The sequence below is a fragment of the Grampus griseus genome (genome assembly GCF_964374135.1).
Source record: "Grampus griseus genome assembly, chromosome: 6".
Lineage (NCBI taxonomy): Eukaryota > Metazoa > Chordata > Mammalia > Artiodactyla > Delphinidae > Grampus > Grampus griseus.
Window position 1 is genome coordinate 66,015,035 of NC_139000.1, and position 23,884 is coordinate 66,038,918.

A 23,884-nucleotide genomic window follows, 5' to 3' on the forward strand; every position below is an offset into this window, starting at 1 on the left:
GAAGTTAGGAGGAGGGGGTGGTTGGAAGAGTTAAGTTTCTTTTTTGCTTTGGTGGAACATGTGGAGGATAAGAAACTCTAGATATTGATTCAAAATATAATATTAGTTTATTAAATTAATCAAATTAAATGCTTGAATAATATTAAATATATGTTCAGAAATTTTAAAGGTGACCACAAGAATAGGAATTGAGTATTTAATTTTTAAAGAATTAGAAGAAATTTAAAAAAAAATAAAGAAAGCTCCATCAATTCAACACAAGCCAGGAAGAAGAATAGAAGGAAGGGAAAAAGGAAAGACAGAACAAAGGAGAGGAACAGTATATAAGAGACATGGTAAATAAAAAAGATAGGATGATCCAAACATACCAATAATCACAATATACGTAATAAAGTTGAAATGTATTTTAAAAAAAGAGAGACTATGAGATTGTGCAAAAGATGCACCTGAAACATAACGATCCCTAAAGCTAAAACAATAAAAGAATAAAATTATGATATCCTGCAACTAGCTTGTACCAGCTTGTGAGAATCGATTTTGTGTATCTCTTTCCAGCATCTCCTTCATGTTTGTTGCTTGAAATCAATCATGGTACAAGTACTTAATGCCATAGAAATTGACAAGCATTACAAGTCATACCTGTCCCCTGAAAAAAGAGCTTGTTTGCCAGCACACAATTGAATATGTTCCAGGTAAATGCTAACAAAAAGAAGATATAACAATATTACTTTGAAACAAAATTAAAGAAAAAACCATTAATAAGGATAAGGAGGGTAATTTCATGTTGATAAAAATGGATAGTTTGCAAAGAAAATATAAAATTCATGAATTTTTGTGTACCTGACAACATTAAGCAAAATTTGGTGAAATTACAAAAGGAAATCAATGAATCCACAAGTGTATTTACTATCTTCTAGTATATTTAATCTATATTATATTCAGAAATCAACAATTCAAATAGAGAAAATGTGAGCAAGGCTACTTTCTTTTCAAACCCCTGTGGAACATTCACCCCTGTGGAATATACATCTTATGCCACAACATTCAACAAGTTCAAAAAAAGCAAAAATCATTTAGGCTATGTACCCTGAGTAGGGTATAATATAATTATGATTTTACAAAATAAGTGTCCAAATGTTTCTATCCACTTAGAAATTCCAAACTCATCTATATGATTTTGGGTTAAGGAGGAAATAAAAAGTCAGTTTATGAACTACAGTGAAATATCAAAACCTTTGAAATTCAACCAAAATTTAATTTTCAACTCAAGATACTAGAAAAATAAATAAATAAACTCAAAGAAATTTTTTAAATGGACTTAATAAAGATAAAAGAAAAAAATCCATAAACTATAAAACAACTCCTCTTCTCCTTCCCCAAAATAAATTGAACGTATACAGCTAAACTTTGATTGTTAATGACATGTTTGTGGATCTAGAAATTCAAGAGAATCAAGTCATAAACTATTAGAACTAACCAGATAATTCAGCAACAAGTTCAGAACAAGGTCAACATACAAAATAAAGTAGACTTTACAAGTAAGAATATATTTTAAAATACTATTTTTAAATTTCTATTTACAATGATAAATCTGTTTCTGTGGATGTAGTCACACTTTAGATACCTCATATATGTGGAATCATGCAGTGTTTGACTTTTTGTGACTGGCTTATTTTACTTAGCATAATGTCTTCAAGGTTCATCCATTTGGGAGCATGTGACAGGATTTCCTTCCTTTTTAAAGCTGAATAATATACTATTGTACATATATACCACATTTTGTTTGTCCATTCATCCATCAGTGGACATTTGGCTTGCTTTTAACTCTTGGCTATTGTGAACAGTGCTGTTGTGAACCTAAGTGTGCAAAGGTTCTTTTGCACATATCCAGAAGTGGGATTCCTGGATATATAGTAGTTCTCTCTTTTTTTTTTTTTAATTTTTGAAATATCTCCTACAGTTTTTCATTAAAGTTGCACCACTTTACAATGCCACCAACAGTGTGCAAGGGTTTCAGTTTTTCCACATCCTTGCCAACATGTTTTTTGTTTTTTCAATAATAGCCTTCCTAATGGGTGTGAGGTGATACCTTATTGTGAATTTGATGTACGTTTCTCTGATGAGACATGATTCTTTACATAGAAAATTCTAAAGATTTATAAAACAGCTACTAGCATTAACAAGAGTTTAGCCATTTCATAGGATACAAGGTCAAAATACAAAAATCAAAAGTTTTTATATATTAACACTAAATGATTGGAAAATGAAATAAAAAACTTTCAACTTACTATAGCATCAAAAATACAATTCTTAGAAATAAATTCAAGAAAAAATAGGTAAGCCACTAAATGTTGGAAAGAATGTGGAGAATGGAGAATTTTTATCCATTGGTGGCGCAAGTTCTAAGGGAAAGCTATAGAAGTTTCTAATAAATGAAACAGTCACCTACCATATGACTCAGCAGTTCTACTTCTAGGTGTTTACTCAAGAGAAATGAAAACGTGTACACACAAAATGCACAGGAATATTCATAGCAGTTTTATTCGTAATAGTCAAGAACTGGAAACAGCCCAGGTGTCCATCTATAGGAAAATGTATAACAACGTTATAATTATGTAATGGAATAAAAGTCAGCAATACAAAGAAATGAACTACTTATACATGTAACAATGTGGATGAATTGCAAAAACATTGTAAGTGAAAGAATCCAAACACAAATAATGCATACTGTATGATTCCATTTGTAAGAATTTATAGAACAGGCAAATCTAATCTATAGAGATTAAAAAAAAAAAAAAAGACAGTTGTTGCCTGCCTCTTGGAGCTAAGGATGGGGATTGACTAGGAAAAGACACAAGCCAACTTTCTGGAGTGATGGAAATGTCCTTTACTTTGATCTGGGTGTGAGTTACCCAGTGTTTTCATTGTCAAAATTCATAAAATCATACAGTTAAGACTTACGCATTTCACTGTATATAAATTTTACCTCAAACAATAGTAATGAGAACTATAAATAAATATTGGTCTTTAGTTAAGAAGTGAATGTTGAAGTGTTTGGGGGGAACTGTACAGATGTCTGCAACTTACTTTGAAATGCATCAACGAAATAAGATGGAAGATAGCTATGTGATAAAGCAAGTATAGCAAAATTAATTGTAGCTTATAGGTAGTGGGTACATGGTTGTGCACTGTGAGTTTCTTTAAACTTGTCTGCATGTTTGAAGTTTTTTATAATAAAATAGTAGGGGAAAATGCACTTTGGAGAATTCTGCCTTGATTATAAAGGGATAAAATCATCATTTCCCCTTCTCTCCCTTGGAATCACATGACAGACAAGGAGAATAAGAAACAAAAATTCAGTTCCTTTTTACAGCAAACCTAGGTCACAGTTAAAACCCTGTATTTCAGAAGACATGGAAGAGTAGCCAAAACCAGGTAAGATTGGTGAAGACATCCAAAAGGAAGCAAAAATAAGATAACAGGGAGAGAAGACTTAGGTGCTGTAGACTTCTGAAAGATCAAGCAAGAATACAGTCTTCGATGACAGCCACATGAGGTACACATCCTAATCACCTGTCTGCAATAGTGGAATGAGTCTGCATCTGTTTGTGTAGGAGCTTCCTAGAACTAGTTTGCTTCCAGAGAAGAGGAGGAGGCAGGACTTAATGAAGAATAACGCAGACAAGGTGTATCGGCAGGAGGCAGCTTTCCTCATAGCAGCCAAGAAAAAAAATTCCTTATATTATAAAAAACCAAACAAACCATAACCAAAATAACATGGCTAATGGAATTCATCAGAAAAAATATTAGATTCATATATAAAACTTCACCAGCCTGCAGCACAGCACAGGCCCTTCTGCCACATAACTTTCTACAAATAGGAAATCTCGGAAAAACTCTTCTCTTTCAAAAACGAGTCCTGAAAAATGAACCAACATAGTATCAACAAAAATAGATTAGGATAAGAATGGAGGAAGGAAACAGGAAAAATAAATGGCAGGAAAAGAAGTTTCACCACAGATAGTTGCTGCAGAGAAGATGAAAATACTTTACTGTGAATAAAAATATTAATGAAATAATTTCCTCCAAAAAGCACATGTTTAAGGTAGAAATAAATGTACGGACTTAGAGAAAAGGTGGTGAGACATGGGAACAAATGAAAGCAAGTTGGCAGACAAAGCAAAGAAGTAAAAGAAAATAAATAAAATTATCTCAGAAAAAATATATATATTTCTGGGTTTTATATGAATGTATGTGTGTATAAATACTGTTGAACTTATTGCATTTAATATAAATTAAAAGGAAAAGAACAAGTTACGGATACACAAAACAATATGGATGAATCCCTAATTTAAAACACTACGTTAGGACTTCTCTGGTGGTGCAGTGGTTAAGAATCTGCCTGCCAATGCAGGGGAAACGGGTTCGAGCCCTGGTCCGGAAAGATCCCACATGCCGCAGAGCAACAAAGCCCATGCTCCACAACTACTGAGCTTGTGCTCTAGAGCCCATGCTTTGCAACAAGAGAAGCCACCACAATGAGAGGCCTGCACACCGCAACGAAGAGTAGCCCCTGCTTGCTGCAACTAGAGAAAGCCCACTTGCAGCAACGAAGACCCAACACAGACAAAATAAATAAATGTTTAAAAAAACAAAAACAAAATACCCCCACCATGTTGAGAAAAGGAAGTCAGACATGAAAGAGTACATAGTGTATTATTCCATTTAGATGACATTCTAGAATAGGAAATATTAATCTAAGATGATATAAATCAGAGCAGTGCTGTCTGGATGTGGGAGGAATTGACCTAGAAAGGAGTATCAGGGAAATTTCTTGAGTATGGAGATGTTCTATATCTTGAACAGGGTGTTGGCTGCACAGAAGCATACAATTATCAAAGCTCATTAAACTAATCACTTAAAATGTGTGCACTGTTTCATTCTAATTATGCTTCAGTTAAACAAAACATACTGTGGAAGAAAGGATTTCTGAAGCAAATGACAGAGATTCAACACATGTATAATTGGAGTCTTCAAAGAAGAAACAGAGTGATGGAACAGGACAATTATTGAAGCTATAATCCAAAAACAATTTTCAGAAATAAAAAACTTCTAAGAACATAACATGAACCAGGGAAAATTGATCTAATATGTCATCCCCTGTTTATGTTTCAGTAAAGTTTCTGGACTCAAACAAATAAAGAATAGTGATGTAAAAAAAGTTCATGTCATGTATAAGGGGGGAAAAACAAAGATGAGACAACTCTGAAAGGCTATCTCGGCTCCAGAGCTCCTTACACGATGGTGTGAAGCCTCTGTTGGAACCGCAGTGCAGATCAACATTTCCCTCTGCCTGCTCCTGCTTCCCTAAGTTTCTAATAGGTGTTGCTTCTAAGCACCCTCTCCCACACAAATCTCCACCCCACATTTTCAGGCATTCCAACCCAAGACATACCACAAAGAAACCTCAATTAATTCTGAAAAGTAGAAATAGTATAGATGACGATCTCTGAGAATAATGCAATAAAACTGCAATCAATAACAAAACTAGAAAACCAGTCACTAGCACTTAAATATTAAAAAAAAAAAAAAGTTATTGGGTTAAGAAGGAAATGTGAACAAATTGCAGAATATTTTTAAAAGAATAACATTCTAGAATTATCAGAACCCATAGGATAGAGCTAAAACAGTGCTCAAAAAATGTATGGCCTTATATATTTACATTAGCAAACAAGAATAAATGAAAGTAAATATTCAACTGAAGAATTAAATAGAATCTGAAGATTGAAATAGAAATTAATGAATTAATGTGGAATTAATAAATGAATACAAGAGTATTTTTTTTGGAAAAGAAAAGTAAGAAGCAATAAAATAGATTGAATCTTTAGCTTACCTAATTAAGAAAGTAGAAAGCACAACTATACAAAATAACAAGTAAGTGACAATAAACATAGACACAGGGGAAAAAAATCGTGGCAGAATACTTAGTTCAACTCTGCAAATAAATTTGAAAGCCTGGATGAAATAGATCATTTTCTAGGAAAATTATGATGTATCAAAACGCCCTCCAGAACAAATAGAAAATTAAAATGATTTGCCAAAAAGGTATCTTTCTTTGCAATAAATACTAGGCCAAATTCAGATGAGTGCTACCACATCAGTAAAGAGCAGATAGATTCAATCTCATTAAAACTACTGTAAAGCATGGAAAGAGAAGATTTTTTCCAAATATTTTCGGAAGAAATGACTCAATCTCTTACTAATATACAAATTCCAGATAAAATATTAGCAAATAGAATTCAGCAGCACATCAAAAAATAATATATCACACCAAGTGGAGTTTATTCCAGTGATGCAAGGATAATTCAATACTAAGAAAATTATTTAAAATTGTATTAATAGATTTATGATGAAAAATCATATGATAGTTTATATGGATGCTAAAATGGATTTAAGACAATTTGGTTTCCATTCTTATAAGAAATAAAAATAAGATGAGTAGATAGTTACCTATATAAAACTATATTATATATTAATATATTAAGGTGTATCTTTTAGTATATTAAAATACAGCTCTCAACTCAAAATCTGGCATAGTATTTCCTATGAAGTAGAGAGATTCCCACTAAAATCAGGAACAAGTTGAGTATGTCCATCAATATTACTATTTAATATTGTTCAGGAGGAACTTAATAATCAATTCAATAAGAAAAGAAAGAAATTAGAGGTAAAAAAGTTGGAAAATAGGGAATTCCCTGGTGGTCCAGTGGTTAGGACTCTGTGCTCTCACTGCTGAGGGCCTGGGTTCAATCCCTGGTCAGGGAACTAAGATCGCACATTCCATAAGCTGTGCAGCATAGAAAAAAAAAATAGAAAATAGGAGTAAAATTATCAATATTTTCAGACATTCAATTCCTGGAAGCTAAGGAGGAATTGGCTGAAAAACTCATAACAAATAAGAAATTTCAGTAAGCTTAATATATATTAACAATCTTTATGTATACAAGCAACAATCAGTACTAGACTCAGTGCCCCCCAAAAAGTAAGAGGCCCGGGAAAAAAAGATCTACAAAGAGAAAATTTTTAAATGATCCTCGGAAACACAAAGACTTAACCAGCTGGAAGGGAATACCATGGTCTTTGATTAGGAAGACTCAACGTTCTAAAATGTTAACATGATTCAAATAAAATTCAACTTGATTTAAATAAAATTACAAGTAAAATGTTTAGGAGAAGGGGATCTAGACAAGCTCAATGTGAAGTTTATGTGAAAACCCAAACAAACAAAAATTATCAAGAAAAATCTGAAAAGAAAGGTAATAGAAGGGAGATACCCCTACCGGATTATAACATTTATTATAAAGCCTCACTAATTAAAATATACTATAAAGCTTCACTAATAAGAAGACAGATGGAACAGAATAGAAAGTTCAGAACCTGACCTAAACACACATGAAATCAATGGGGAAAATATGGACTATTTAACAGGTGGTGGTGAGACAACTATGATTGTATGTAATAATTTTCTAGATGATTACAAATGGATAAAACATTTAAAACTGAAAAATAAAATCTTAAAAGTGGCAGAAAAAATCATGGTTTGAAAATGAGTATATATATATATATAATATACATATATGTATATAAAATTGTGGAGAATGGTTTTTAAAGTATCACAGTAAATTTTAAAGTATCACACTAAATTCAAAAGTAAGGGCTTCCCTGGTGGTGCAGTGGTTGAGAGTCCGCCTGCTGCTGCAGCGGACACGGGTTCATGCCCTGGTCCGGGAAGATCCCACATGCCGCGGAGCGGCTGGGCCCTTGAGCCATGGCCGCTGAGCCTGCGCGTCCGGAGCCTGTGCTCCGCAACGGGAGAGGCCACAACGGTGAGAGGCCCGCGTACCGCAAAAAGAAAACAAAAACAAACAAAAAAAAAAAGTGAGAAAAGAAAAGATTCATTTAGTACATTAAAGTTTTTACATTTTTTTCCTAGGTATAAAATACTATAATTACTGTCAGAAGAAAAATACAAAATATGAAAAAGATTAGAAATACCCAACAGACAATTATAATTTCCCTAAAGTATAAATAACTCCTATAAATCACTAAGAAAAATAGAAAAAAAAAAGAGAAAAGAAATATAATTATCTGTTAAGGCTGATGCTCAACTTCATTTTTAATAAGAGAAATGAAACTTTATAATACAGTGAAAAAAACAAACTACACTGAAAAACCAGATTGGTGTTTTGCCAGTGGTATGGAGAAACAAGTATTTTCCTATGTTCTTTGTGTAGGTGTAAATTGATATGATCTTGGAGAGAGGGAGAATTAAACAGCTTTCAAAATTACAGTTATACACACCCTATGGTCCAGCAATTTCACTTCTAGGAATATATCCTAGGGATGCAAAAATGTATATATGAGCACCATTATTTATTGCAACATTGCTTAAGCTGGCAAAAGATTGAGAACAACCCAAACATCTAGCTAGCCTGCTCTCAGCCCACAAAGCCAGGCATCAGGCTCCAGAGCTCTGTCCACCCAGGGTAAGAGCTACCTTTTCCTTATGCACACATAGGCATGTATTCTCAAAGGGAGAAATTAGAGACTCTTGTAGAAGCAAGCCTAGACTTTTATGGTTTTTGTCAATCCTTTATTGTTGTCTTGTCTACACATAATTTAATTGCACTTTTACCCACCTGGCTTTATCAAATCCTTCCAAAGATTTCTAATCCAGTTTTAATAAAATAGGAACAACCCTCTTTATGCAGTTATATTTCATTATTTATGTAATAATTAATTATGTAACTAACCTGTTACAACAAATATACACACTTAGGAATAAATAGATCTGACAATTGGCATCAGCTCAACTGGTGGGAGTAGTTGTGCTCTGGCATGATGCTAAGTAGCCTGCCTGCTACAAGTATTCACCATCCAAGATAACAGTTGCAAATCTGAAAGACGGATTGGAGAGATTTGGTTAATCCAGCAAGTTGGTTAAGTGGTCATTTGCGAGAGCTTTTATTGCATTCTGACAATAAGTAAAGAGCAATCCATTATGTTCCAATATAAATAAAATCAGAGTAATCCCAATAAAAAATTATTTGCCAGTATCTTCACATTTTTATGTTATGACTGCTTTTTCTTCATTTATGACTTCCATATGAGCCCACATTCTTTCCAATATGTTGCAGGCTTTGGTCAGAGAGTTACAAAATGATGTCCATTCAATAAGGCGACAAATCAGAGAACTTAAAAAGGTGCAGAAAAACAGGGATGCTTGTAAAACCTCAACCCATAAAGCCCAGACCTTGGCAGCATCTATCCTGAACATTTCACGGTCAGATCTAGAGGAAATATTGGACACAGAAGATGAAGAAGTAAGATCACTTAAATATTTATTAATAATGGGCTTGTTACACATTGAATGTAAGTACATATTTTTGTTTTATAATTCTTAGAATTTCATCTTTAAGATAATATTAATGAAGGCAAGAATATTAGTGTACCAATGAAAGATATATCAAAAGTATTAACCAACTCAAAAAACCTTTAGAGAAATTTAACTATGTAATACAGAAGTAAGCCAGTACACATAACCTTTAGAACTGCTTGCTTGTTATTCAGGTCAGTTATCCTTTCCTGTCTCTTCCATTTTCTATAGTTCATCATGTATCTTTTAAGCTAGTATTTTTAATTAAGCCTGTTTGAATGGATTTAGTTAGCTGGGTCAGAATTGATTTGAGGATTTTTCGTCCTACATGAGATTTTTTAATGTAGTGAATATATTGGCTTTTCTAGCTAAATTCAAAGTTGTTGTTGATCAAGTTATAGAAAAAGATATTTATTGCTTTAAGGTGGGGAAAATACTCCCATCTGAGTGAATTTATGTGCATATACATATAGGTCTTCAGTAGCATTTCTGTACCTCCTGAGGAGGGCACTGCATTTTTGATAGTTATTGCCTCATAAACAGCAGAATCTCATACACAGTCTTCCGTGAAACCTGTGGAGGATACTCAATCCTGTCTATTGTGAAGTCTCTGAACTTTAATACATAAATATTAGATTTTTTATTGTTTAGAAAGATTAAAGAGATGATGGTACTCTTAGCTTCCCCATAAATATTTGCTCAATGACTAAATAAAATGATAGACTTAAATGTTTGTATGAGAACATCCTTCAGCACCCCTCCCCCATCAGTTTCTCAAAAAATTTCTGGAATAGAGCAGATCTACAACTTGTAAAAGTTTTTAAACTGCTAAGAATTCTTAGAAAAGAGGTCAAAGGCATCCTGCAGAGATTATTTTCATCCTATGGGTAAATAGGATAGTGAATTATCAGTTTCCTATTTTCAGCACCTATGCCACAGTGTCTGTGAATTCTGAACTTTGAAGTACAAAAGCATTATGAAATACAGTATCAAATATAAGACACACAGGAAATAATAGTATCTGAGGCAAGGGTGTTAACTGTATCTTATTATGGACACTTAATTAAAATTTGATTGATAAAAAGAAACCTAACAAAAAATTAAGGTAGAGTCCTCCTCTATTTCCTACAAGTTTTAAAACAAACAGACTTAGCAAAATCCCTCATGTGTATATGTGTGTATACGTGTGTGTGTTCCAGATACATATTCTGGAAGACAGCATCACCGCCTTTGTGTGGTCTTAAAAGATGCCCTTACTGGGCTTACAGATTAGAAAAAAGAACCCCCTTTGAGTAGACAAATTGGAAAAAGTTGTCCCCTTTGAGTATATTAATTAGAAAAGGATCTCTCTTGTTAGTCCCAAAGAGTAGCTAGCACATTTCTGTGAAGAAATGGCACCCTGGCCTCTGGGCAGATGCAGTTTGGAGGCAGGGATGCCAAGCACCAAAATGTGCATACCACACAACCTTAAATGGAAGTCGTCCTGGAAGAAAACACACTGTTCTGTGAAGACTCAGTGCACACACCTGCATATATTTACTAGATTTAATTATAGATCGAGCTTATTTGGACTGATCCCTGCCTGCATCTTTCAGAGGTCTAAAGAGTTGAGTGACTTACCCAAGTAGAGCCCAAACCACCTGAATTTTATGCTTTAAGCTACATTGAACTCTTGTAAATTCACGTAAAACACTATGACAACCTATGCGAAGTACCTAGCCTGATACCTGGCATACAGTAAATTTCAACAAATGTTAGTTTTCCAAATCCTTCCCTTTTTGAAAAGCCCATTTTTTGCAAACCGAATCATGATTTTAACTGAATAATCAGTTGCACATGTGAATACATTATACTTTCAGAATATTTTACCTTGATAATTGATGCATTGAAAATATTTAGTGACTTAACAATACTTTAAATTGGAGCATCTCTTACCTATCAGCTAGTTATTGGATATTTTAAATGAGTAAGCATTTAAGTACACCAGAACCATGCATGTCCTATTTTGTCTGTGATTATAACAATTACTCCTTAATTATCTACTGATAAGTCAGAGTTTTGAGTATAAGGTTTTATGTCATCTTATGAGGGTTACTTATAAATGATTCTTCTATACAGCTCCATTTTCTTTTTCATTTTATTTTAATCACTTCCACCTCCACCTCAGTCCAGTGTGAGCTCCACTGTGAAGGCAGAAATAAAACATTCCTGAATTATATTATGAAATATAGAAATATAGCTTTATCTTCCACATGTAGGTAGATATTTATACATTAAAGAGCATCGATTTGAATATTCCCTACTTTGAAAGGACAGGCTGCTCTTTGCTGAATCTAATTCCACCAATATTTCTCTAGATTTATTCAGTATCTAACAGTATGATCAAGTTCATATAAATGAAATTAACAACAGTGTTTTTATTTTTTTCCTTCAGGAAATCGAAAGGACAAAGATCGATGCTGAAAATGACAAGGAATGGCTGTTGTACATTCAGAAACTTCTTGAAGGACAGGTATTTTGTTTTTCTACTTCATATATTAAAACTTGCAGATAAAAATTCCAAGCCGTACTTTTTTGTTACTAGATGCCTAATTTTTTGTAAACAGACACATTACTTCTGTTAGGTAAATAAGTATTCTAGTAGGTAGACAGGAAAGTTAACTCTCCATTTGTACTTTTGGACTTAACAAATGAAGCAAATGCCTTGGGAAGGAGCCAACATGGGTTTTAGCAAAGGCATTAATTAAATTATTGAGTCAACCTCTATGCTTGCTAGACTGAAAAGGATCCATTCTCTCAGCCCTCTTAGGAAAAGAGATTGTTTATTATGTGTCTTTAAAGTTAGTAGTTGATATGGACACCTGAGGAGTTCATGGGTTTCAGTGACCTTTTACTATGGACCTGTTTCCAGTCAATTCATGTTTTCCTCACAGCCAGACAGCTGTTTATTACTGTGTCTTCCTGCATTCTCTACAATATTTTCTACTGAGACCTCGAGCAGCTTGTTAGTGGGAAGTAAATATTGATTTGGCATCCTGTCAATGCAGAAAGAATGAAAAAATTTCCACCAGAGGCCCCTCAAACATTTTCCTATCGACATTTTCTGGGCCGAGTGGAAAGCTGCATAGAGGATGACAAGGCCAAGACGAGCTGAAATCCCTGAGGGGTCTATTGAGACTGCTGCTGTGACCTGTGTGATACTTTTTCTTCCCTTTCAAGTATTTTTTTAATACACATATAGTCTGTTGGGATGTGCCCCTCTTGTAAGTGATCAGGGCAGTTTATTGGCAGGTGAGAGCCCTGCTTTTCTAGTCATAGCCAACTTTTGTTTTGATATCACTGACAGCATGTAATATATTCCAAAACTTTTTCATTATAGTTCTTTTTGCTCAACTTAATTGTTGTCTGTTTTTAAAATGAACTGGATTAAAAACAGCTTAAATATATTTCTCAAAATAGCAAAAAAAAATTTTGTTCTGTGAGTGCAGTATCTATGTTTTTGGAAAAGTCAAGAATAAGTAAATAATATATGAACTATTATTCATATTCTTAGTACCCATTTTATATATTTTTGAAACATTATCTGGAAACACTATTACTATCAATAGTAATAGAAGGTGATGGGCACTCTTTTGCCTCAAGTTGTTGAAGTGCAGCTGTGCAGGTGCTGGGCAAAGCCTTCTTGCTTTTGAGAAGAAAGGCCATTTCTCAATCATGTTGCATTCCCAGCACCCAGCCCAGTGCCTGGCACATCAAAGGAGTTCAGTAATGATTGTTACAGGTTATTTTTTTAAACGTGAAAGTTATAAAAATAAACTTTGTAGTGGATTTTTTAACATTCAACTTGTAAGTATGACCTTTTAATATGGAAGTTTTATCGTCAATTATGAACATAAAAATAACAAATCAATATGTATAAATCTTTATTAAATTTTACTAAAGCTCTATTGACACCAGATCTGAGTTTTTGACTAACACATGTAGATATACATATATACATTCTATATTATCTGGATGTATGCTTATTCTGTCCAGTTATTGTAAAAAAAAATCCTGTTGAAAATGGCATTAGACTGCTTAATACTGCAGTTTGATATAGTGCCTTTTTGTGCCACTGAGCCTGGACTCTAGAATATAATTGCCTGGCAGTATTGATTTAATTGCCCAGGTTTATTTGTGGACTCCTAATTATTGACTGGAGGTAAATTTAATGGAGCAGCCTCTATGAACACTGGGAAACCGCTGCTGTTGCTGTTATACATAATGAACTGCACCATGTGCCTTTAGAGTATTTGTCAAGTTAATTTTATTCCACTGTGACAGTATGATAACATTTAAAAAGTCAAAGACTTTTTATTTTTATTACTGACAGAGGTGGTTTTGCTGATGCCTTTGAATTCTGTGAGAAAAAAAAATAGGGACTTCATTGGTTGCACTTGAATGTCACTTTATAATTACACCCAAGAGAAAAATCTATAAAATAGAAAACATCTTTTTTTTATCCTACTTTTCTTCTTTCTCAATTCTAGCAATTATATTTGTCCTGAATTTTAGAAAAGGTTTTCTTTGTCCACCAGCTTTTGGGAGTCTAAATTATGCTCACAGGATTGTGAGGGCAAAAGTATAAATATGTTCATTCATTTGTTTTGTTTAGTTTATGGCATGCAGCTCCGTGTACCTGAGGTTACACGATCTTGAAGCTGTGGAATAATTGAGCGCATTCCCTGAAAAGAACCCTAATTAATTCAGTATTTATATTTGATGATTAAAATATTTTGAAAATAAAATTATAAGAAAACTTCCCTTTTATGTCCTCCCTCTGTGTTGGGTGGTATATGTAATGGAATTCTGACATCATAGGAGTGAATCTGGCCTTGTGGTTTTATCTTTTGTTTAAGGATTCGGCCACAGAACTATTTTCTCTTAAAGAAAATTTTCTCTACATTCATTGGATTAAAATTTATATAAATAAGATATTTACCAGAAAATAAAAAGCTGTCCTGCCATGTGGCAATATGGACCCGCACAATAGTATACCTACTGGTACTGTTAGCCAGAAGTGCATGAGAATTAAAAGGTCTAAAACCTTAACTTATCTATATTTAACACAGAATGTAATATTTGTCCTCCTTTCAAGTGGTCCTGATACAATTGGTAATTTTAAGTGTTTGATCTTTATCTGCATCTAACCTTTGTCCCCACAGATTTCTAATAATAAGAATCACACTTAAAAAAAGTTGTTCTAATACCTACTTTCATTTTTTATGGCATAGCTGCCTTTTAATTTCTTTGAAGATTTTTACTTGTATTAATTCCTCTTTTTGCATTATTACATTTTTTAAAACTTACAGTTTATGGCAGAGACAAGCAAGCAAATTAATGATTATAATAGGGTGGGAGAACCACCCAAAATTAGTTTTTCTGTGTTTTAGGACATGGGAGAAAAAAAAACAGAAATAGGAAATGTAGACTGGGACTAAACAATAAACACCTTTGAGCAGGAAAGGGATGTAATCAGAGTTGTGCTTTAGAAAGATACATGAGATCAGCATGTAGGATGGTTTGAAAGGATAAGAGACTGGGAGCAAGAAGGTAGTCAAGGCAAAAGGAAGTGGGGGCCTGCATGTACCCTCACTATAAAAATAGGAAGGACGAGATAGATGTGACCCACTTTATAGAAACTGAATTCATAGCAGTACTGAGATTAGATGAAGGGGTCAGAAAGCAGAAACCAAAGAGAGGTGAGTTTAATACCTTATATGATGAGAAAGATAATGATACCTTTAAAAGTTTTAGGGATCAAAAGAGGTAGATCAGATTTGGTAGAGAGAGATGTCAGTGATTGAAGCCATAAAAAATTTAGTTGATACATGTCAATAACAGTATTCAGGGACTCACAGTTTTTCATTAGTTCATTCCAACCTGCTGTGCGGCTTTTCTCAGTGAAATCTAACCATTTAAGAACACATTTCAAACTCTTACAACTCAACAACGAAAGAAAAGAAACTGATCTGAATAGTCATTTCTACAAGAAGATATACAAATAGCCAATAAGCACATGTACGTATGCTCAACATCAGTAGCCATTAGGGAAATGCAAACCAAAAACCAAAATGAGATACCACTTCATACCCAGTAGGATGGCTATAATCAAAAGGACAGACAATAGCAAGTGTTGGTGAGGATGTGGAGAAATTAGAACCCTTATACATTGCTCGTGAGAAGGTAAAATGGTGCTACCCTTGTGGAAAACAGTCTGGCAGTTCCTCAAAAAGTTAAAAGTAGAGATTATATGACCCAGCAGTTACACACTTAGGTATATACCCAAGATAAGTAAAAACATATGTCCATATAAAAACTGCTACATAAATGTTCATAGCAGCTCAATGACAGTTCATAATAGCTCAAAAGTGGAAGGAATCCAAAGGTCCATCAACTGATGGATGGATAAACAAAACATGGTATTTGCATACATGAAATATTATTCAGCCATGAAATGGAATGAAGTACTGATAGTGCTACAACCTGGAAGAACCTTGTACACCTTATGCTACGTGAAAAAAGCCATACACAAAAGGTAACTTGCTGTATGATTGCATTCTATGAAATGTACAGAATAGGCAAATCTATCAAGACAGAAAGTAGGTTAGTAGTTGCCAGGGGATAGGGGAAGAGGGACCATGACTGCTAATGGGTATAGGGTTTCTTTTGGGGTGATGAAAATGTTCTGGAATTAGATGAAGGTGATGTTCTGGAATTAGATGAAGGTGATGGTTGTACAACTTTGTACAACCAATGAATTATACATTTTAAAATGGTGAACTTTACGTTATGTGAATTATATCTCCATTTAAAAAATGAATTCCTTAATATGAGGCACAGTGAAGAAGCATAAAAAGAATACCTTTTTATTTTTAAGTAAATCCAATTAAGTTCTTTTTTTTAGCAGCCAGAGACTATTTATTTTTTAATTTTTTTAATTAAAAAAATTTAATTTTCAAAATTTATTTTTGGCTGCATTGGGTCTTCATTGCTGTACATGGGCTTTCTCTTGTTATGGCAAGTGGGGGCTACTCTTCATTGCGGTGCATGGGCTTCTCATTGCGGTGGCTTCTCTTGTTGTGGAGCACGGGCCCTAGAGCACGGGCTTCAGTAGTTGCGGTGCACGGGCTCAGTAGTAGTGGCGCATGGGCTTAGTTGCTCAGCAGTATGCGGGATCTTCCCAGACCAGGGGTCGAACCCGTGTCCCTTGCACTGGCAGGCAGATTCTTAACCACTGCACCACCAGGGAAGTCCCCAATTAAGTTCTTATATCTCATGTGCTATGTCCCCCACCATTAGCAGGGACTGCATTAAATGCATTTGAATTTGAATTTCTGTCTACTGGCCATAACTATGAATAAATGAGGTAAATTATTTTATTTCATACTTAATATGTTTCCTTTCAATTGACAAAGAAGGAGCTGTCCCTCTATCATACTCTAGCTGATATTACTTTCTCATATATGCAAACAAAAAGGAGTCAGTTATTTATACTCTGCCCTCTAAGAGGTATTGTTTATTTGTTCTGTCCATTCTGATCCTCAAAATTAAAATTATAGTAAGGATCACTTAGTTTTGTTTTCAGGCCTTAATAATACCTGAAACAGTCTTTTGTACTTGTGATTTTATAAAGGAAGTGGAAAGAATTAGTGGAGATAAAATTGAACCCAAGCTGTGAAATCCATTTTTAAAACGTGTATTGAGTGTCTACTGCATGTAAGGTAATGTTTCAGGTTTGGTGCTATAGCAGTGAACAAGAGACAAAAATCACTACCCTCATGGAGCTTACATCTCTGGTGATGGAGGGCAATGAACAAATAGTTAAAATATATAAACTATGAAAGTTTTTAAACAATTAACTTGAACAGAATTATGGGTATGTATATTAAAATATGTATACTTGTATAAAACAAATAATATACAGTTATAACCACAATATGGTTCTTTACTAGGATTTATATAAAAAACACTTAGCCAGAAATGGCTACAAAATGTGTCTTGATCTTGTTTTGTTGTTGCCTTATTCTATGTTGTTTGTTAATCCTTTTCTAGATTTCATTCAGTCCATTTTCATCCACTTTGTGTAGATCATTTTCTTGTATTGGGACCATATCAAAAATTCTTTCTGCCTTCAGTTGTTGATAATTGAAAGTATAGACTTTGATCGATGTTTTTTCTTTAGCTTTAGATATCCCTGTTCCTATTAGTTGCTTCAGATCTTGCAAACGGTGAAATTTTAAATGGCTCTTTCCCCAGTGCCCTTTCTGCAAAATATGCTTACCTTCTATAGATGCTTTGCAATATGGCAGTGAGAAGGTTTTATAAATCTCCCTGGCTTTTGTAAATAGAATAACTTCCAGTCTGAAGGTTAACAGAAAGTTTCTCTTTACAGCCCTGAAGACATTTACTCTTTTGCTTTCAGTGTTGCACTTACAACACACTGATAACACGCACATACTGCAAAACCCCACACTCACTCTCTCCACACACGTAAACCCACACAGTCACCCACATACACTTACTCCTCACATCCAACTGAAGTAGCAAAAGTTAAAAATTCTCCATTCAGAGCCTTACTGGGATTTCTTTTTTTAATTTAACAAATTAAAGCCTACTTTCATGATACCAGAAAAAAGACATGTCATTAAAGTTAAAAGGTAAATTTTATGTGTATTTTACCACTATCAAAAATTGCAGGGGGCGGGCTTCCCTGGTGGTGCAGTGGTTGAGAGTCCACCTGCCGATGCAGGGGACACGGGTTCGTGCCCCGGTCCGGGAAGATCCCACATGCCGCGAAGCCACTGGGCCCGTGAGCCATGGCCGCTGAGCCTGCGCGTCCAGAGCCTGTGCTCCGCAACGGGAGAGGCCACAACAGTGAGAGGCCCGCGTACCGCAAAAAAAAAAAATTGGGGGGAAATGAAAGGAAAACAAATTATAGCCTTCACCAAAGTTTAAGAATAGCAGATATAGACTTCAATATTCAGCTGAACACCAAGACAGATAGATAGGTAGAAGGATAGATAGATAGATAGATAATGTGCCAGAAATATAAACAACATTTAGGAAACTTAGCTCACAATTCAATGCCAGTTTTAAATTATAAATAAATTGTTCTTTCTGATACCGTGCTTGGTTATTTTAACAAGTTCAATCTTTTAATTACAAGATAGTAGAGTGGGTGTATAAATATTTATATATTACAAATTTTCCATCTTTAATTTTATAATAATCAGACTATATTAGTTTCTTACTAAACTCAAAATCTCACTGAATCATATCCTTTGTTAAAGCAGGTATAATACATAAAATTTAATATCTTTACTTTGAGTACAGCTCTGCTAAAGTCAATTTTTATTTTTACATTTTATTTTATTTTTTTAACATCTTTATTGGAGTATAATTGCTTTACAATGGTGTATTAGTTTCTGCTGTATAACAAAGTGAATCAGCTATACAAAATATACAAGCAGCTCAATAACAAAAAAACAAACAACCCAATTCAAAAATGGACAGAAGACCTAAATAGACATTTCTCCAAAGAAGATATACAGATTGCCAACAAACACATGAAAGGATGCTCAACATCACTAATCATTAGAGAAATGCAAATCAAAACTACAATGAGAGGCCACAACAGTGAGAGGCCTGCGTACCGCAAAAAAAAAACAAACAAAAAACACTACAATGAGGTATCACCTCACACCGGTCAGAATAGCCATTATCAATTTTTATTTTAAAAGCAGTATCTTTTGGTAATAGTTTTCAAACCAAAAATAAGAATGAAAATGGTTAAAATGTTAATCTTGTCCTTTAGATTTAAAGAGGTACTCTTATTTCAATTTTTTTCTTTCAATACAAAACTTTTCAGTTTTATACTATTAAGAGCACATTCCAGTTAGTGCTAATGCTATAAATTATCTGTATGTTTCACACTTATGGACTTGAGGCTTTGTTATTCTTCCAACATAGCTCTCCAACATCTGCAACTATCATTCATATCTTACCTTTATACAGAAACACCTCTAAATGAAGCCATAATTATTGTGAGTGATAAGTTTGAGGTTGTGTCACTGGCACACCACTTTCTAAAGGCAAACATCTGTAGGCATTTACATATAAGAGAAGCCTAAAATCTGAAGTCAGGGGAAGTCCTTCCAGTAAGAGAAGTCACCTTTGGCAACAGGGACAGCCAGCATGACCAGGAAGACCCACTTTAAGATTACAGTATAGACCAAGCAAAACTCACAGTTATTCCGATGCCCTAATTAAATTCCCATTCCAAGAAATCTCATGCAGTATCAGCTCTTCCCCTGTCCATTTTTCCCCTTGTGCTGAAGAGTTCAAGCTTGTGTAACTGCAATGACATAACTAAGAGTATCACTTCTTTTTTATGCAAGAGAATAAAATTATGCAGAAAGTCCAGCGGACTTTCTGGACTTCATAGGCCCCGGCACATGCCATCCGAGATGAAACCCAAGGCAGCGTAATTGTTGGGTTTGTTGTTTCACGTATATTTGATGGGGCAAGTGAGAAAAGATCTCTGCTGTTGGCTAGTCAGGTTGCCACTTCAATCCAAATCCAAAATCCTGTCAGTAAAAGAACGGTTGTGCTTTCTTCTGTATCTGAGGGAGTTCCCTCCAGAATGCAGAGAGAGAGAAAGGAACAGACTCTATGCTGCCTGTACGAAATAAACCTGCACTTAATCTAGACTCTAAACAGTTCAGATTTCCTCATCTTCTTAGTGTTTTTAAAACATTTTGCAGTTCTAAAAAATATGGCAAACAAATAAGCAAACAATGCAAATTTTTAAAGCACTTCCTGAGGCATTTTATGTATTAAATATAGTTTCAGTGGTAACTCTATCTATATGCTGAGAATTGCTATTCATATGGTACCATAGGATTTCGAAGAGCTTTCTTGAGTCACTGCAGATTAAATTATATTCCACTTAGTCTTCAGATTAACTATAATTTATGAGATTTAAGTTATTGATAATCTATGTGATATAAGTGATTACTCTCAATTAACTAAAAGTAACCAATTAACTAAAAATCCCATTTTTTAACCTTTCTCAAAAAACAAAACTTGTTAATTCATCCTTCACTAATCAGAAATTTTTATCTGTACTATGAAAAAAGTTTGTGAAAAATGAATAGTGTAAAATTGGTAAGAGAGGCTATTTTCAAAACCAAGGCTGTTAGTGTATTTATTATTTGAATATGTATTGAGTCTGCTCCATAAGTAAGGAACTATTTGTAAAATAGAAAGGAGATCTACCAAAATATTTTGGTTAACAGTTACTTTGTTATTTTATTCATTTGAAAACAATAAGTATATTTTATGAAATAAGTATGTTTTGTGAAATGTTTATTTTTTTAATTTATTTTTTTCAAGTATAGTTGACTTACAGTGTTGTGATAATTTCTGCTATACAGCAAAGTGATTCAGTTATACACACATATATATACATTCTCTTTCATATTCTTTTCCATTATGATTTATCACAGGATATTGAGTATAGTTCCCTGTGCTATACAGTAGGACCTTGTTGTTTATCTTATGAAATGTTTTATAATTCTGACTTTTCCTTAGTCTTCCTCTAACTTTGTTTTAATTATTAACTGTTCCATCATAAATTATATTAATTTTATATTATTACAGAATTACAATTGATCCTTATATATTAAAAAAAAATTTTAAGACCAGTTTGAAAGCTGGTTGCCAATGAACTACAATTCATAAACAGAAAGTAGAACACTGGGTTTAGAGGGGGAAAAAGTAGGAATCTTTGTATTTAAAAGGAAAATAGAAAAGTTGGATTAAAATAGATAAAGAACCATCTCCAACTACCTTGTAAGATATATGAACTTTTGTCTAATGTTATATAAAGGCAGATACTAATCTTTTTCTGACCTATTTGTAGAGAAAAATAGAAGAACCTACAAGGGCAGATGGATGTGCACAAATCATGCATCTTGATTAAAGGATGGGTTGCTTTTTGAAATGCATGAAGTGTTAGGCTCTGTATGAAGCTTAAAAGAAGCTTACAATCCAATATAACAGGTTTGACAAACAGTTGTGTTTAACTGTGGGGCTTTTCGTTTTTATTGGGAGGCTGAGGAAAAGAATAAAAGGGGTTGTCAGCAATAAATTAGTAAATGGACCTCATGTTCCACTTTGGAGGCTTCCTGGAAGAGAGATTCTTCGAGATAAGAAGAGGCCAAATGTCCAAGTACATGACATGCTGAAATTGTTCTGATCACAAGATAATAAGAGTAGGTTTAGTTTTTAACTTGAAAATGAACTGTGCAAATAAGATGATTAATGTCAGTACATTGTGGCCTGGTAAAAGTGCTGTGACATTATTATACAGGAAATCATAGAGCCAGCATGTTTCCCAAAGTGTATTCCATGGACCACTAGTTCCACATGATAAATAGACTGAGAAAAGTGCGGACAAATGAATTTAGAAACAGGGTATTACATTGCCCTCTTGGAGAAACACAGTACCATTAGCACCTTAAAGTCTCTAAGAGATCCTGAAATAAAATAGCATTTTAAAGTTTGGTTTCTTTCCCAAACTTATTTGATCAGAGAACCCTTTTTTCTTAGAACAACTTTTTTAAACACTCATTTCTGCTTTTGCTTCTACCAGGAAGAGATGGGAGGTTATTCTCATCTTGTTTGTTTGCTCTTTTGTTGGAATGCATATGGTACTGAGTGCCATAGTCAAAATAAAAGAAAGTTACCTGGTAGTTGTGCCTTGGTGTGTGTGAGTATTCCTTTAACATCTAATGTTAATGCCCTGAGAATTTAAATTGTCTCGTTTGTAAAACTGGCAGTTTCACCAAATATAACTGTTTTCTGCATCCCAGAGGGCAATTTTCTCAAAGTAAGGATTTGCAGTGAGTATCATTATCTTCCAGAAGGGAATCTAATATATTTTTTCCTTGATTCTATGATGCATTTCCTCACGTTTTCACATTTCTGAAATTGAAATGCCTATGCAATTTGTGTATATTTAATGTGATAGGTTTCTTTTTTCCAGAAAAAGCTGTTTTTAAGTCAATGTGGGTATCTTATATTCACCTGTATCTTAAGAAGTGAAGAAATGTGATATTTTTGTATCTTATGCTTTATTTAGTGGTAAGTTTCAAGTAAGACAAATGTCTAAAACTCTTGACATAGACTATAGATAGAGTCTATCCTGACATAGACTCAGAGTATCTTAAGGAGAAGTCAATTTATTATAAATATAAGAAGGAAGTTAAACTAGAAAGCTACTTAGGATATGAGGCAATTCTATGGACCAACACCGGTCTCTATATTTTCTCCATGGCCTGCATAATCTGTTTGTGCCTTTTGGGCCTGTTTCACTGCCCAATCTGTTTCACTGCCACTGGCCAGTCTTTTCTCTTTTTCCCAGTTTGCATTCAGAAAAGAACCATTATGCTGGGTTTAGCTAAATATAATAACAGCTGAGCATAGCTGATCTGAGCACAGCTGAACAACTCACACAGCGGACATCAGGCTGATTTTGTTCAGATGCTGACCAGTGTTGCTGTCTGTCGGTGGTTGTCCTAGCACAAAGAAGGGCCTGACTCTACATCCCTGTAGGGAAGGGGACTGGGCTTGATAAGGATTCTCGTTAATATATTCAGGGAGACAAAAGTAGTCTTTACTGGTTAATCAAAAAGACAATTCCAAAAATAACTTAATGAACTTCTTGATTGTTATAAACCTTTTATATGAAACTAGATAGCTAGGAAGGAGGATAAAAGGAAGTCGGTAGGCTTTGGGAGGTAACTGGGCAACATTTAGGATTTTCTTTCACTTATAACCCATAAGTGTATTGTGTGAGTTCTACGGGCACCTCAGTGAAGCACAGGGAACGATAAAACTTTACCAGAAAAGTTATATAAATTATGAAATTTAAAAATGTAATCTATATTTCATAAACTTAGCAGTTTGCAACATGTGTATTACTCTTTGATATGCCAAACTTTTCTATAACAACTTAATCAATGGATATACTTTTGCCATTTTTTTTCCTCTGAAATTTCACCCTACAATTCTTGAGATGTTCAGCTCTAACACAGACAAGTGTATTGATAGTTCTTTCTCACTCTTTTATGAGTGATGAACATACAGTACTACTGTGGGCCTCTGGGCCCTAGAGAGGACTGTAACCTGCTATTGATCAGCTGACTGAAGATAAATGGCTTAACTGCTTGTATTGCAGATTACAACATTAACATGGTCAGTAAACCATGAATTGTTCAATAAGGCGTTTATCTTTTTTCATTTTACTTCTGCTCCTTTATCATTTTTATTATAAAAGACAAAATTACCCACACTAACCAACAAGATCAGTTGAAAAGAGACCCAGTAGGGTACCATTATGGG

The 23,884-nt window shown here is 34.1% G+C and overlaps 1 protein-coding gene across 4 annotated transcripts in view; it reads left to right on the plus strand.

The window, feature by feature from the left end:
* CNTLN (centlein) overlaps positions 1–23,884 on the plus strand; it is a gene marked incomplete at its 5' end in the record, with an annotated part of 329,914 nt that overhangs the window by 305,097 nt on the left and 933 nt on the right. For 3 of the 4 annotated variants that reach the window (XM_082656525.1, XM_082656528.1, XM_082656526.1), the window contains 2 exons: positions 9,198–9,383; positions 11,871–11,948. In XM_082656525.1, the coding sequence (XP_082512651.1) occupies positions 9,198–9,383; positions 11,871–11,948 (264 nt within the window). Of the gene's footprint in view, positions 1–9,197; positions 9,384–11,870; positions 11,949–21,401; positions 21,478–23,884 lie in introns of those variants that run through there. The other variant, XM_082656527.1, reaches the window with a different exon arrangement.